This window comes from Athene noctua, chromosome 1 (genome assembly GCF_965140245.1).
Source record: "Athene noctua chromosome 1, bAthNoc1.hap1.1, whole genome shotgun sequence".
NCBI classification, from domain to species: domain Eukaryota; kingdom Metazoa; phylum Chordata; class Aves; order Strigiformes; family Strigidae; genus Athene; species Athene noctua.
Genome location: NC_134037.1, coordinates 206,266,182 through 206,282,234, shown reverse-complemented (window position 1 = coordinate 206,282,234; position 16,053 = coordinate 206,266,182). Strand labels below are relative to the sequence as shown.

Here is a 16,053-nt window from a genome sequence, read left to right as displayed (position 1 = left end):
CCACAGGAAGGATGAAACTGCTAAGTCTAGCTTGTTAAAGGGAGGAACATAGCTCTCCTTGTGCATGGTATAAGACAATGTATACTTTTCTGGAGGAGATAGAATAACCACAAATGTTGCTGCCTTCAGAACAGGTGCAAAACTTGCTTTTTTAGTTTAGCCCTTTGCACAACATCTGTCACAGCTGAGGAAAAGAAAAGAGGAAGAGAAGAACCTCAAATTTTTGCACTGAGGAAAAATGAATGCAGCTTTTTGAAAGGAAATCTAGGCCATGTCTTGACCTTTCTTTATTTTAGGAGGGTGCTAATGACAGCATTCTGCTAAGGGCTTAAATAGAGGACAACACTAGAAGATTTTAAAGTTAAATCATTTACTAGTTTTACTACAAGGCCATTGAGCTTCATGTTGCTTTCTTGTCTAGCTTAAAGTTTTGACCAAATTTGTTAGTCATAGAAGGATGCAGGTTGAAAGCAGCCTCTGGAGATCGTGTTGTCCAACCCTGGTAGTGCCAATCTAACCAGGGCTGTGTCCAGTCAAGTTCTGAGTATCTCTAGGGATAGAGATTTCACAGGCTTTCTGTGCAACCTTTTCCAATGTCTGACTAAGCTCATGGTGAATAAATACTTCCTAATGTTTAATTGTTCCTCGCTTCAACTTGTGCCTGTTACTGGATGTTGCCATATTTTCTGTACCCCTCCCCCCTAGGCAGTTGAAGACAGTGATAACATCTCCTCTCAGTCTTCTTTCTCTGGGCTGAACCATATCAGCTTTCTCAACCTCTCCTCCTGTATCAAGTTCTGCAAGCCCCTTCATCATTTTTGTGGCCCTCTGCCGGGCTTGTTCCACTATGTCAGTATCTTGTACTGGGAAGCCCAAATCTGGCTACAGGTCTCCAGGTATGATCTCACAAGTACTGAATGGAGGGGAAAGATTGCTTCCCTTGACGTTCTTTTGAATATAGTCCCGTACGCATTTGGCTTTGAGGTCACACTACTGACTCCTCTTTAATTCGTCCACCAGGAGCCCAGACCTTTTTTGGCAATGTACTTTCTAATGAGGTGGTGCCCAGCCTGCACTGTTGGGTGGAGTTATTCCATCTTGGATGCAGGGCTTTGCATTTGAATTGCTGAACTTCATGAGGTGTGTGTGAGCCAATTTTTCTAGCCTGGTGAGATCCTGTTCTTTATTTAACGTGTCTGAGCAAGGTTATCCAAATTTGGCAGTCGTGGGCAAGATCCTAGTTTTGAGACTTACCTGTATGTTACTGTGGTAGGAAAAGTAGATCAGGACGCTCTTGATCTCTCTGTGTATAGAGGTACCCTGTTATCCTCTGCCACCCAGCTCAAACACAGTTGGATTTCCATTCTTTCTTTGCACTTGCCTTCTTTCCTTCCTCTGTAATTTGGATGGAGTGGTGAACAGCTTTGATCTGACTGTTCATAGGAGAAGAGACTAGATAACTTGAAAGAAGGGGATTTGATGCAGATCTGTAAAATCACAAGTAACGTGGACATGGTAAGGAGTCTCTGTTTTCACTCATTTCTAGTACAAGAAGGGGACTTTACCTGAAACTAACAGGTGTCACAAGCGAAAGAAAATGGCTTCAGACACCATGGGTAGTAGTCTGTGGAATTTCTTGCTGCACGATGATGCAGGCACAGACATTTTATTCAAGTTCAAAAAGGGACTAGACAGACTGATGGAAGAAAATTGATTGAGGACTGTCATGTGCGAAGATGAGACATCTGCCTCAGTAAGTCTGAAGTTAGACATTGCAGGAAGCCAAGAGAGTATTCTGAGGGGAAAAAAAAATGAGGAAATATGTCTGAGCATTTACTACACAAACAGCAATTCCCCCATTTTTCTTCAGAAAAGGGTTGCAGAAAAGGCTGAGTTCATTTTGTACCATAGCCTTAGTCTTCAGGCTGCAGCTTAGCCAAGGCTGTATTAGGAAATATTTCATTCAGTTGAATTTGATGTTTTTCTAGTGATTCTTGGTGTCCATTGATCCTGTCTGAATTGAGCCAGCACAGCGGGATATTGCTAAGATACAAACCTTAGTTTGTCTTGAGTTCTTCCCCTGCTCTGTACCACAGACATGGAGATAGAAGAGACAGAGTACGTTGCTGCTTTTCAGTTCCTGCAGAACTGGTCGCATAAGGCAAAGCTTCTCTTCTCTTCAGCTGCACCCTATTTATTTTTCTTCTGTTGCAGGTTGTCTCATAATTTTCATGGAGTCTATTCATTCCTTGCTTAACTGAAAGCATTTGAGCTTCAGAACAATGTTAGTCCTTAATGCAACATCTGTTTAGAAAACCAACAGCCTCTATTTTTTTTCTTTATGCTAATGAGCTTGCTGGTTTAAGAGGAGTCATTAACCACCTTCAGGAATCGTGTTGTTTGTGGTAGCATATTTACCACTTTGGACAGTTGCTGATACTGTCTTTTGCTAGATGACCATCTTGCTGACAGGTTCCTCATCTGCATAGTTTTCATGGCCACAGCTAAGAGTCAGGCAGCGAAGCCTTGTCCTGTTCTGCTGGGCCTGTAAGCCACAGGAGATTGCCTTTTTTATCGCTGTGCTTTCAGTTAGGCTTCAGTATCTTCAAGCCCAAGGTGGCTGAGAGAACCCATCTGAGCACTTGCAGTAGTAGTCCTTAGTTTTGCATTTTCATCAAAAGAAAAAGTAAAGACACTAAAGTCAAGGGTCTGGAACACATGTCCTATGAGGAGCGGCTGAGGGAACTGGGGGTGTTTAGTCTGGAGAAGAGGAGGCTGAGGGGAGACCTCATCGCCCTCTACAGCTACTTGAAAGGAAGCTGCAGAGAGCTGGGGATGAGTCTCTTTAGCCTAGTAGAAAGCGACAGGACAAGAGGGAATGGCCTCAAGTTGCCCCAGGGAAAGTTCAGACTAGATATTAGGAAGCATTTCTTTACAGAACGGGTTGTGAGGCATTGGAATGGGCTGCTCAGGGAGGTGGTGGAGTCCCCATCCCTGGGGGTGTTCAAGAGTAGGGTCGTTTTAGAGCTTAAGGATATGCTGTAGGTGGGAAATGTGCTAGGTGAACCGTTGGACTAGATGATCTCCAGGGTCCTTTCCAAACTAGATGATTCTGTGATTCTGTGTAAATGCTCTTTTGCTGAAAATGCATGTGTTCCGGGATTATTCACATGGTGCACCTTCACTTGGTCATGTGTTCAACAAGAGGTGTCTATACAGCTTTATTTTCCAGACTTGGACAGACTCATCCAAAATGTACCATTTGGCCCCCATCATAATTTTTATTTCTATGTGCTCTGTCACATTCTCTACCAGGTAAGATTTGAGACGCGTGTCAGCAGTGGACACAAAGTCTAGTTGGAGTCCTCTTAGCAACTGCCCTAGCCCTATACTCCGAAGTGTAAATTTAAAGATATTCTATTGTTTTGTCATGAACATAGGTTTTAAGATCCTGACTGGACTTCACCCTTCAAATAGAGACCCAGTTTCTCTGAAGAACTTCAGTCTTCATAATGAGCAAACCATTTGAACCTGCTGCTATTTGTCAGCTGCTTTGTTTATATGTAGAAAAGATGAGTGAGCTCCAGATCTGTGTCTGTTTCACAGACTTTCCTTCACACAGAAGGGGGCATTTCCTACAATGGATCAATGCATTTCCTTTTGCAAAGCTCATACTGCTTCAGCTATATGTTACATGATGTAGCATGTTCATGTCTTTTAAGATAGACACATCCTTACATACTCAACGTTGGAGGGGAAAAAAGATACCAGATACGGCTTCACCCCCTTTATTCATGTCTGTGCAGCATGCAGGAGCAGAGGGACCTAATGTGTGCCACTACAGGTAACTGCTATCATAAAAATACTCCAGTGAACAGTACTGTGGGAAAGTAACAGCAGGATAAATGTATAAGAGCATCTTGAAGAAATCCAGTTGTTTGAGAACAGCTGTAAGTTTTCAGTATTACTGCTCTTCCTTGCTCCCATGCAGCAGCTTGTTACCATCTCTCTGGTGATGGCTACCAGCCCCATAGCACAGCTGACAGAAGAAATAGGACAGATGCTCTCTAAATGACTTCAATGCAGTGTCCCAGGCCAACTGAAACCACCACCGCTACTTTTGGCAGTTTCAGATAAGCACACAGAAAAGAGGCTCCTCACTGATACGAGTGTGCATGAGCTATGAGTGCGTGCTGGCAAGTAGTGAGGGGAAGCAGTGGCATCAGTTGCCACAGCTAAAAATGGTCTCTGTCTGTCTGTGTGTCTGTGCCTTTAGGACTCTTGTCAGGAAGCCGAGCTTATCTTAGCTTTTACAAATTTTTGTTTTATTGGTTTCTTCAGCATTTAAGAAATATTAAAATGAGGAAAAAAATAGCTTTTCTCAAACCCGTATCTAACTGGACCAACACTCTGAGGCTTATTAGAGCAAAAGCAGTATTTTCATGTAAAGTTAGTTGTTTGAGAATGTTGATGTGATTTAAAAGCAAAGTCTAAATTTGAAAATAACAAAATTGCTAACATGAGAAAACAGGGATAAAAAAATTATCTTTCAGTACAGATCTTCACTTTGTTTCCACTTAGAAGAGAACAGATATCTGCATTATGTGGTGCTGTAACATATATTTGAGCTATTTTTACAGACAAATATAAAAAAGACTTCTTTAAGGTTTTATAATCACAGTTAGATGAAATGCAAATGAAAATTAAAAAAGAGACATTAGAATAAAATGAGCTTCTATTTGTGTGATGTTAATAATAAGTATATCTTATTTCTACAGCTTCTAGGTATTCATGAGTGGTCTGTCTGTGGTTTTATCAGGTTATCATTTGTGTACTCCAGTAGGGAAGAATTCTTAAATAATATTTTAAAATAGTTTATTAAAAAAGCTGACAAGAATAGAACTGCTATAGCATGCAGAATTATGTAGAACTTCTGTTAAAAATTATTTTTCTTACTCCATTTTCCTGTAGTTGCATAGTGTCTTTTGTAATTAGAAACTCAAGTTTGACAGTCCAAGTGGTATGAAATATAGGGTCTTTTGGATTTTATTTCCCATAACAGAGTAATCGTTAATTTAATGTTTCCGTACTGCTGTTCAGATGTGACCCTTCCATGTTTGCAGGTAGGCGGAGGTCAACACGTGAGGAAGGAAGGAATTGCGAAGATGACAAATGTAACTGTGTTTGCTTGACTTCCAGTGCAATGTCAATGCCAGAGAGATACAGCTGCAATAAATAACGTTTATTCTGACATCTGGCATAACTTTTACCAGTAATTATCAGGCAGTCTTTAATTTGCCTCTTCCATCACAACCTCATGGTGCAATTACCAAATTGAGTTGGCAGGTGAAGGCATATTAATTAGATAGAAGACAAAAGAAAAGATGGGAGGGCCAGGAATGCAGTAGGGAAGGAAACTGACACATGACGGAAGGGCACAACAGCAGGAACTCAGGGCTTGCATCCTGGATACTCAACTGGTATTGAGCCAATTCCAGCAGGATGTGTTTAAGTCATTTGGTCTCTTTGCTGGCCCAATTTCAGTGGGCCCAAAGAGATCCCAGATATGCTGTATGAAGGCATAATGGGAAAGCTTGTTCTTTCCCAGCCAATCCTGCTGTCCTCATTTATTGATCTCAGGTAAACAGCACTTAAAAAGAGGTGGCCATCTCACGCCATCAGAATTAACCCACTGATTTACTTTTTGGTGGCTATAACTGTGAACATTTATTCCTGTTTCTAAAACGTTTGTCTTGTGTCCATGTCTGACTTCAGAAGTTTTGAATAACCCTGCATCACTGCTCTTTTAACTGAAATGGTGCAGTTTTCATATTACAGTCTCTTGCTTCAACTTATTTTTTTTGTTTATAAATAATTTATTTACAACTAGAGTAGAGACTCGTTACAATACACACTGGAAAAGAAGGTTCTCCTTTAGGAAAAGGAGCAAAGAGATAATACACCTTGCAAAGATGAGTGATTTAACATACGGGAGATATTTGGTGTTGGGGAGAACAAAAGAGTTCATTAACTTTTCATCTGTTACATTTGACAATGTTATCTATGTGAATTGTCCAATAAGACATTTGTGCTTCAGATAGTGTAAAATGCAGTTTCACCTCCAAAGGGCTGTAAACTAAGCACTTGTCAAACATGCACAGAAATTGTACGTTTTATCTCAAAGTTTGATTTCTTTTGCTTGTGTGGCTTGGCTAACAAAACCATTGCTGTGATCGGAGCTCAGCTAGAGGTCTTACAATTTTCAGATATTCTGGTTTTAGTCAGTCTGAATTGTAAGCTATTTGTGTTTAATCCTTTCTCAGACACCCAAACCATGAATTGAGTCTTTGCTTGAGTTAATAACATCCAGGCATACATATGTGCACTATGGAATTTGAACATTCACAATGGTGCATATTTCCTGGAAAAATAATGAGATCAGTCAAAATGATACAGCTAGGAAATGATAATGCTGAGTTTTCCTGCTTTCCTGTGACAACTCATTTTCAGTCCAATATCACTCCTTGATTTCCTGACATCCAGAAGAACAGAACCTTACTTAAACTGCTGCACAGGGAACACTGAGCTCTTACTGTGGACCCTGGATTTTTAAGCTTGCTCCACTGTGGTGTACTACAGACTTTATTTTTCAGGTAGTTTTCCATTGGCAGATTTTGCAAGTACCATCATTTGTGTTTCTCCCACATCACGTGAGCTTTCTTCGTGATGTGACCTGACAGCGCTTGAAATGGATACACTCACTTGTCGTCTCAGTATTTTCATTACAGTTCTCTTGTATCCTTTGCATGCAAAGAAATAGATGAAAGGATCTAGACAGCAGTTAAAATTCATCAGAAAGACAGTATAATGGAGTGACTTCTGGAAAATTTTCTTTTCCATGCATGGGGGTTCATTCTGAAGCTTCTTAATCATATGTTGTATGATTGCAACGTGATACGGGGTAAAACAGATGATGAACACTATAATTACAAATATGATTGTATTAATGGCTTTTTTGTTTATCCCTGATTTTTCAGTCAGTGGATTTTCCTTGGCCGTTTGAAAAAGTTTGCAACTAATTTGAGAGTAACAAAATAGTATAATCCCCAGGGGAATAAGGTACCCTACTAAACAGGCAGCAAGAAGTATAAGCGGTAGATGTGCTATTTTTTCAAAGTTTGGATATTCCATACATGTAGTCCTTTCTTCTTCTTCCTGTGACATGGGTTGTATAAGTAATGGGAAAGTTTGACTAAATACAAGAAACCAGATAAAGACACAAATGCCCTTAGCATATTTAATCCTTCTGATCTTGTATCGGAAGGGGTGGACAACAGCGAAAAACCTGTCAATGCTCAAACACGTCATGAAGTTTACACCTGCGTAGGTGTTGATATAGAACAAGAGAGCGGTTATTCGACACAATGCTTCTCCAAAGGGCCAGTGAAATCCCAGGGCGTAGTAGGCTATCCTTGTAGGCAAGGCAATACAGAACAGGAGATCGGAGAAGACGAGATTTGTTGAATAAAGGGTAGTGGAGTTGATCTTCTTTCTGTTTTTAAAAATGACGGTGAGGGCAATGGTGTTTCCAAGCACCCCAAGAATTAAGATGGAGCTGTAGAAGACAGACAGTAGTATCCGTGCTGTATCTTTATGCTCATATAAGTCGCAGGTGGAACTGTTTGTCTGAGAAGCTGTGAAAATGTCCATTTTTGCAACCGCTGTTGTTGCAGGAAGCTCAGTGGACCTAACATAGGAAAAAAACACAAAAGGGGACATTATGTAATGAATGTAGATAAACTGCTTCTGCATAACAACGGTCAACCTCTGTTGCAAAAAGCAAGATTGTAAAAAAAATGAAATGAAACTTCATTATGGTGAATTATTTTTCAAGCCTCCTTCCAAAAACGAACAAAAAGATGGTTCTTCTTGGCTTTTTTGGTTTGACCCCAATTCCTTTTCTCCTGAAGAAAGTCAGGCAGGCAAAATAATAAACCAGGGATGTAATGTACTTGGAAAGTGAAGTTTATAGATGGTCAGAAGGTGGGAGACTGTTTAGAGCAATCTGAGGGGAAAAAGGAGTCTGAAGAAACCACATGATAAAGGATCATATGAAGGCCCCAAGGGTCAGACAAGCAGACAAAATGTTTTAAATGTGTTTCAGTTAATTTTTAGGGAGTTTCTGTTCTTAACAATTTGTGTTATAATGGTTTAAGTTTAGAGAAATGCACTTTTTTCAGCATTCTTACTATATTGGCATTATAATAATTCAGCTTGTTTAATATTAGTTTTTAAGAATTCGCTTTTGGAATCTAATTCAAATATTACATACATAAGTTCTTAAGACTACCACTTTAGTCACTCTTCAGTGGTGCTGCAAAAGAGAGAGAATCCAACTGAAATATTTTACATGTTGACAATTTGGTAGATTTTAGAAATTGTTTAACCTGCACAGTCAGATGTATCATGGAAGAGCTGCAGAGTGTCAGTGATTTGGGGGACTTAAAAATATAAAAAATGATCCGGCAGAATTTCAGAAAAGGAAAGGACCCCATCCTATTGATACTGCTTCCAGTGCAAAGTATTTCTTAGGTGCGTTACCTGACAGTTGCATAGTGTAAACATAAATGTCAGAAAGGATGAGGCATTTGACATTGCTCCTCTTAGAGGGCACCATTTACAGATTACAACATCAGTGAAAACAAGATTGCTTCTGCTTTAATGCAGAATACAATCTGGAGATAAAAGTTTTAAGTCTATCTAGTGCCTTTAATTAAAATGTCTAGCTTATTTCTGAGCATCTGCCTTTCAACACACTATTTACAAATGACTGGAGCTTGCTGTACCTTAAAAAAGTCTTTCTGGAAAATGCTTCTCAGTTTTAAGGGTTTTAAGATACACATTTTAGAAAGTATTCATTATCCTTTTATTAACTTGTGAAAGTATTAAAAGGTTGATATCTTCTTTCATGTTTTGAGGAGATAATCCTCATTATTTCAGACTGTTCACAATTAATGTACCTGCAACACATAAGCCAGTCTGATCAGACTTCTGGCTAGGTTAGCAGGGGTGCATAAGCTTCTCAGCTGTAATCAGTAATCAGTAAACCTGCAGGAAGTGGATGATATGTATTAAAATACGTAAATGAACATGTATTACGTATGTTTAAGGAGGAAATTTAGCACCCAGATAGTGTATTAAGTCTATATTTGCTGTGTAGAACAGGCAGTAGGAAAGATAGGTGAGTGATTTCTGACAGTACAATGTTCTGAATCTTGGATAACCCATGAAGTATGTACCATGTGTCAGGAGGTGAGAGTACTGCATTCGGTGTTCAAAGTCATATCTGAAATGAAAGGTTTGTGGTTTGAATAAGGGAATTAAACCTGCAAATGGCAACTCCAGCTGTAGTGCAGATTTAAGAATGTCTGTAATTTTATGTTAGTTAATTCTACATCATTCCACATCAGTATCTTGCTGTTAGTGTGTTTGATAATGGATTAATACAGTATTACTGCCCTGAGGATGGCCCTGGTATACTTTCCTTCTGTTTCGTCTTTTCCCTTATAGAAGCACATATGCTGGTTCTTATTTTACATAAGTGTAATAGACTGCTTTTTGCAGAAGATGGTGTGGGTTTGTGTAGGCACCTGGATGAGAGTCAGAGAGGTATTTTGTTTTGCCTCTTTTATTTAAATGCTTCAGATCACTTGTTCACACTCCCAGCATGGCATCTATCTTCTATTCATCCCTTCCTTGAAATTTAGGTAAAATAACTTCTTAAACATATGTAAGGAAGAATAATCTAAGATTTATGATAAATGGTTCTATTGCAGTAACTAGTTACAACATATTAACTGCATAATTTTATTTTCATTATTAAGTTGTAATAGTTTTCATTCATAAATAACGTGCATAATTGCCACATCCATTCATTTGTCTTTCTACAAATGTTTGTAAAATGTAGAATATCTATCATACAAATGCATTTAACTGGGTTAGGAAAAAATCTGTAATTTCAATGAATTTTTTTTTTTACATTAGGAGTAGAATTTCATAAAATGCACGTTACCTAATTTTGTGCTATGAAGTCAGATCTTTACTAAATTAATCTAGAATTTGTTCCTCAAAATAGAATGTTCAGTCTCACATAAAACCATGGTTATATTGAGAAGAAGTCCTAGCTGAGAGAGAGTTTGTGTCTCTCCATGGTGCTAACATGGATATACATGGTGAGTGGTTCTGTGGCAGGACAATCTGGACACAAACAGATGAGAAGAAAGCTGGAGCACCACAGTTTATGGGCCTTCCAGGGCAGTGTGCACATCAGCTAAGCTGTACTCCTTGACAGAGGATGTCAGTGGGCTCTTGACCTGCTGTGGGAGTCAGCCCTGGATGGGGAGGGTGTTTTTTTGATCCTCTGTTATCCTTAAAATATTTTTGACTGTTACTGTAGGGAGCACATTTTATAATTCTCTAGATTAGTATTTTCTTTGTATGTATGGGCATATTTGAGCAGTCACCATGGTGCCTAGTTGCTGTATTACCTGAATATATTCCATTTGGTTTTTTTTAAAAAAAAAGAGATACTATATCTGATTTGGGGCCCAAACAAATGATAAAGTTGCTACCATCTGACAACTTAATGTGCATCACCTGAGCTGTGATAACTTCTTTGTATGTCTGAGCTCTTATTGTTGAATGAACTCCATTCACCTCAGCAGGTATTTCACCTTTTCTTGTCAATTTTGAACTGGGCTGCATTTAAAAAAAAGAACAATTTTCTTCCTAAAAGGTGCCTAGGCTATTAAGACAAGATTTTTTTTTATTTTTTTTTTAAATCTTATTCCTTGTGTCAGGTTGCTGTTTATTTCTTAGCAGCAATCCTTAGTGATCAGCTTATTATACATGCAGAACATATGACATCCTCCACGGAATGTATCTGAAAAAACAACAGCAGGCCCATTTTGTGCACTTTTTGTGTATTTTGCATTCTTGGAGCAAAAATGGAGAATATGACCTCCTTACAGCTACAAACCTCAGACTAGCTGGACTTGATACATACTGATTTTAATGAGCTGTGTGCCTGAATACCTTATGAGAACATGGGCAGTTACTGTACTGAATCCAGATGCACCACTGAAGCTACCCTCTAGAATCACTACAAAAATGTTTGCTCTTCTAGGTTGCTGGATTAAATACCGCTCCCTGGTGGCTTTCTGGGTTTATTAATGGTAGTATTTTGAAGTATATACTTGAGAAAAAAACCCCATTAATTTACTGATTTTATAATTTTAGAAAACATTGCAACAATTTTTTGGCTTAGAGGTACATGTGAAATTTTAAGTGTTGAAAATTCCTGTCTTTGTATTGGTATTGTAAAGAAGGTTGTTCAGCTTTTTACATTTTCTGAGTCTGTAGACACACAATACTCAGTGACACAGACCACTTACTCATTTAATGTGACTTTTTCTATAATTCAGGTTATGTTATTTTATTTATTTGTCTATAGATTTCATTAACCTTTCATCAAAGCATATTTTCTAAAATGCTGTTTGGTCTTGATTTGGAGAACTGAAGAGTAAGAGAATTAGCCATTTGTACTGTAACTTTTGGTCAATCAACCTCCCTATTAAAAAATGTGTGTGTGTCTTACTTAAATTTCTTTAAAATTAATCTGCAATTGTGGTTTTTGTTGAGCCTTTCCCCCTTACACAGTCTCATGGTTTTGGCAATTCAAGTTGAACTTCTCAAATGTCTCACCACAAGGCAAAATAGTCCTGTGATGTCTGTTCTAACCCAGCTTAGTCCCACACAGAAGATGGGGTTCCAGATGCCTCTCGGTATCTGTGTACCTGGAAGCATACTCACCAATATGTCCCTGCTTTTTCTGTTCAGTTGATTAGGCATCCGAGATAGAGTTGTGTAGCATTACACTGGGAGCTTGTGAAGTTAGTTCACTGTGATCCCAAAGTCCTTCTCATATTCACTGTGTCCTAGGATATCCAGTCTAGGAGCATGGCCATTGCTCTCTGCTTCTACCTGGGAGGACCTTACACCTGGGAGAGTTTAAAATTAATTTTAATATTATGCCCAGGCTTGCAGCTAGTGCAGGTTGTTATTCATTGTTCTCTCACTTGCCATTTTCAAGTCTTAGCATTGTATTTGCTTTCTGACCACCAATGGGAAAAAAAAAATGTTTTAGTCAATTACTGTATGACATTTGTTAACTAGCCAGCTTTTAGTCTATTCTGTGTGCTTTCTTGATGTTTGATAGCAATAGTATTAACTCAGGGGAAAAATTACAGTACCATGTCCAGCAGTTTACAAAATCTAGCATATCTGAAATCTCTGCAGGTGCCTTTCTGAGCCTAGTTTGTAATCTCATCAAAGAAAGAAAATAAATTGTTTTAGGAGATTGGTTTGCTGTGAAAATGTTTGACTGGCATTATTATTTGTTTTACATTTATACTGGAGTATGCAAGAGCCCAGCTCAGAGTAGAGTCTGTACTGTAAAAGGTGTTTGGTGAACAGAATGGTGGCTCCAGTCTAGAAGTACTATGTAATCCAAAACCCTGATTCGTAGAAATGTTGATGTATGATGAGCTTTATATGTAGTATTGTAATGTTACATACATTTAACTATTAACAAGAATAAATTTAAGCTATGAGCCAGCAATTGCATTCTTGCAACCTTAGATTGCATGGGTTTGAATCATGTGCAAGCAGTGAGTGATACAAAGAGCTTGCTGTCTGTATGCTAAATGAGTTTTCTTCTTGTTCGCTTCTCCTGCTTTTGCTGAAGGAGCACCATCTGTCTTTTCAGCAGAACAGGGAACATGTAGAAGGCTTTAACTGTGTATTGTAATCTAATGTATGATTTGTCTGTCTCTCTTCATAATATTCATTCTTTGGAGATGAATCCCCAGTCCATCTGTCCAGGAGCTAATTTAAGAGGGGCGCTAATTAAATTCTTAGAAAGGCACAGCAGATCATTAGAAAGATCTCTTCTGACTCTCTACAGTATGGTTTAGTCACTTTGAGATGGACGATACTTCCTTAACAAACAGTATTGGGGAATAGTGCTATGTATGCATAAAGAGTATAAATGATTTAAAATGAATCATTGGGAAAGAGACTTCTCTTTCCCTGCAGTGCCTGACCTGAGCATTTACTGAGCTTACAGCTGTCTATAGGTGCAAGCTCTGTAAGTCTTGCAGAGTTTAAAACCAGTAGAAGATGGGAAATATACAGTGCTGTGGTTATGTAGGCTTATTTTTTTCCTTGATCTCTAAAATTAATTGTTTTCTGTTGACCAGTCATATTTACTGTTTGAATTTCTAATGTACCATACGAGTAATCTTCATTGTAGTGTCTTTTCTGAGAAAAAGGCTTGATTCAACTCAGTTATGTACGTTAAAAAGTGCACATGCTATGCTGCATAGTAGAATGCTTTGTTAATATAGAAAAAACATATACCTAGGGTACGTATATCTAGGTGTATGTATTGTTATCTTGGGAACTACATATGTTTTCATAAAAGCTGAGGCAAGAGACAGGAGTGTCCTAAAGCTTCCTGGTTTTAATACTTTAACGCTCATATGCTCCTAGTGCATTATGTTAATTTACCTTTTTTTTCGAAAGCTGTTGAGTTTTGTGTCCTAAATGATAACGAGTAGGCCTAATGACCTGAAGACTGAAGGTCGCAACCCACAGCTAATTTTGGTGAGATAGATTCCAGGCTAGTGCTTTTATTCATCCTCAGTATAAACTCAGATTTGATGGAGTACTAAAGCCAAATTTGTAAGCGACACATCAGGGAATCACACATATGCAATTCATAAATGAAATTGTCTTAATGATGGCTACGAAGAATTATAATATTCTTTAAATGCTTAACAGAATTTGCAGATACACACACTGTGGCATCTTTATGGTCCTGCTTTTATCTATTTTCTTTAATCTACAGATTTTGCAAAGTTGTATGACAGTTACATTTGGCGCTCAAAAATAACAGAAGCTACAGTAAGTGAAATAGAAATAAAGTTGAAGTGCTGCTTAATTAGTTAAAGAAAAAGTGGAAGTAATTTGAAGTGTACATGTCTCGCCCTTATCTGTTGGATCTCTTTCCAAATGTTATCTGTCCTGTTAAGTGTGAGAACTAACATAAATCATCTCTGCCAAAGATGCATGTTGATGTGAAGAGCTGAGATGCTGATTACCCTCCCTTCAGTTTACTTGCCTAAGTATACTAAATGTGAGGAGAGAGCCTAAAATATAGCAAATTAACAAAATAAAACCTGAGCCACTGACAGTTACATTCCTGCAATGAGAAGAAAAATAACAATTTGTGTTTTAGTACTAGAAAACATGCACACCTTTTATATGATTTTTTTTTTTTTTTTTTTCTGAATGATATGGAACCTGTACAGGTACAGTCCTTAATTTTAGGGATTACAACTTCAGAACTCCAGTTTAAATTTATTATTCATTACATCTATACCTACTCCTCAATCTATAGAACAGAAAGGGATGATTTGAGCTCTTAAAAACTATTTGCCAGTTTTTAAAGTTTTCAGTTCCCTTGTCTTTTCAGGAGAAGCCATGACAATATTACACAGACCTCTTTCATTCTGTGCTCAAAGGCATGCATGCTGTCTCTATTTTTTTTAAGATAAATGGTAGTTGAGTTACTGTCTGTTGAACAGTCTATCTTGTTTTACTAGTATAACAGGAAAAATGGATCCTTTTTAATTGGGAAGATGTCTTCAAATTGTAGCCTTGTGGCATGAAGATGAGTAATAAGGAGAAAGATATTTGGAGATTGTGATACAGAAAAAGAATTCTTTCTAAAAACATTGAAAGAAATACGTGTCAGAAGGTAAAGAGGAATTAGCTCATAAAACTTTGTATTCTTAAAATACTCTGTTGCAGTATTTAGATTTGAGAAGTGTGACTGAGAAGTTCTTGAGCGGATGATAAAGACTGTTTCATAGACAAGAAGCGCATTTGATAGAACAAGTTGTGCATCCATGACCATAGTATGGATTTGTTTTAAGGCGTTACCCTACTATTAAAGTATTCTGTGAGGTTCAGTGAATGAGTTAAGAACTGCAGTGCTTCCCTTACTACTTGTACAGTTATTTCAACATTAGTGTAATTTAAATTACTGTTGTTAAAAAACAGTCTAAGCTAATGCAGTATCTAATGTTTTCCTGTGACTGTCGAAAGGCAGTATTGTAAGAAAGGACTTGAAATAACTTGTTGATGCTGTGGGTCAGCAGATCCTTTAAATAAACCTGCAGCATATTCATATGTGAACATAAAATATCACACAATTTCTTCCACAAGCCTTGTCTCTCCCATCCAAAGATCATTTATCCTACCTACCACATCACATGCAAATATTCAATATAATGCAAAAAAGAAGTAATCTTTCTGAAATTGTTTACTGTTGTTCAGTGAAAAAAAATAGTTTAAAAAGTTAATTCTTTTCTGTACTTACATATCTGTAGCTTCTTGGATCCTCTGAGCAGTTACAGGCATTAGGAGGATGGCTTGACTGTGAAAGTTTATCCTTGCACATTGTTTTCAAGAGTGATTACGTGAGTCGCTCTTGTGGGAGGGGTAGGTTTTTTCAAGTGCTTAAAAAAAACCTTGTTTGTATGCTGGTCTTGATTTGCTGCCTACTGTTTTATGGGATGTGAAAGCATCTATTTTTAATCCTTTTACAATTAGTCTGTTCGAAGAGAGTAATTAGAAACAACCCTCCCGCCTCTTCCCTGAAGTTATGCTTTACTGACTTTCACAGAAGGGACTTTACCCAGAGGTTTACTTGACTACTAATTGTTGACCAACTAAAATCCCTGCGTGAGAAACTTTGTTTATATGCCATTTGCATTTTAAAATAACTTGAATTTAGTCTGTTGAAAAGAGCTGTATGATCAGTACATGTTTTAAAACTGCTGCTTACTTATGAGATCTGGACACAGCACAAGAAGACCTCAGAACTGAGGCATACTGAGATGCTGTGTAAAAACAGACATCTCGACA

General features: G+C 38.0%; 2 protein-coding genes across 2 annotated transcripts in view; one reads left to right on the top strand and one right to left on the bottom strand.

Annotated features, from left to right (window-relative positions):
• UBAC2 (UBA domain containing 2) overlaps nucleotides 1-16,053 on the top strand; it is a 101,802-nt gene that overhangs the window by 39,431 nt on the left and 46,318 nt on the right. The window lies entirely within an intron of this gene.
• Nucleotides 6,482-15,546, bottom strand: LOC141972814 (G-protein coupled receptor 183-like). Its single transcript, XM_074930839.1, has 2 exons — nucleotides 15,506-15,546; nucleotides 6,482-7,747 (listed from the first exon to the last, which is right to left on the bottom strand). The coding sequence occupies exons 1-2, from the start codon at nucleotides 15,544-15,546 to the stop codon at nucleotides 6,643-6,645; spliced, it is 1,146 nt and encodes a 381-aa protein (XP_074786940.1). The 3' UTR covers nucleotides 6,482-6,642.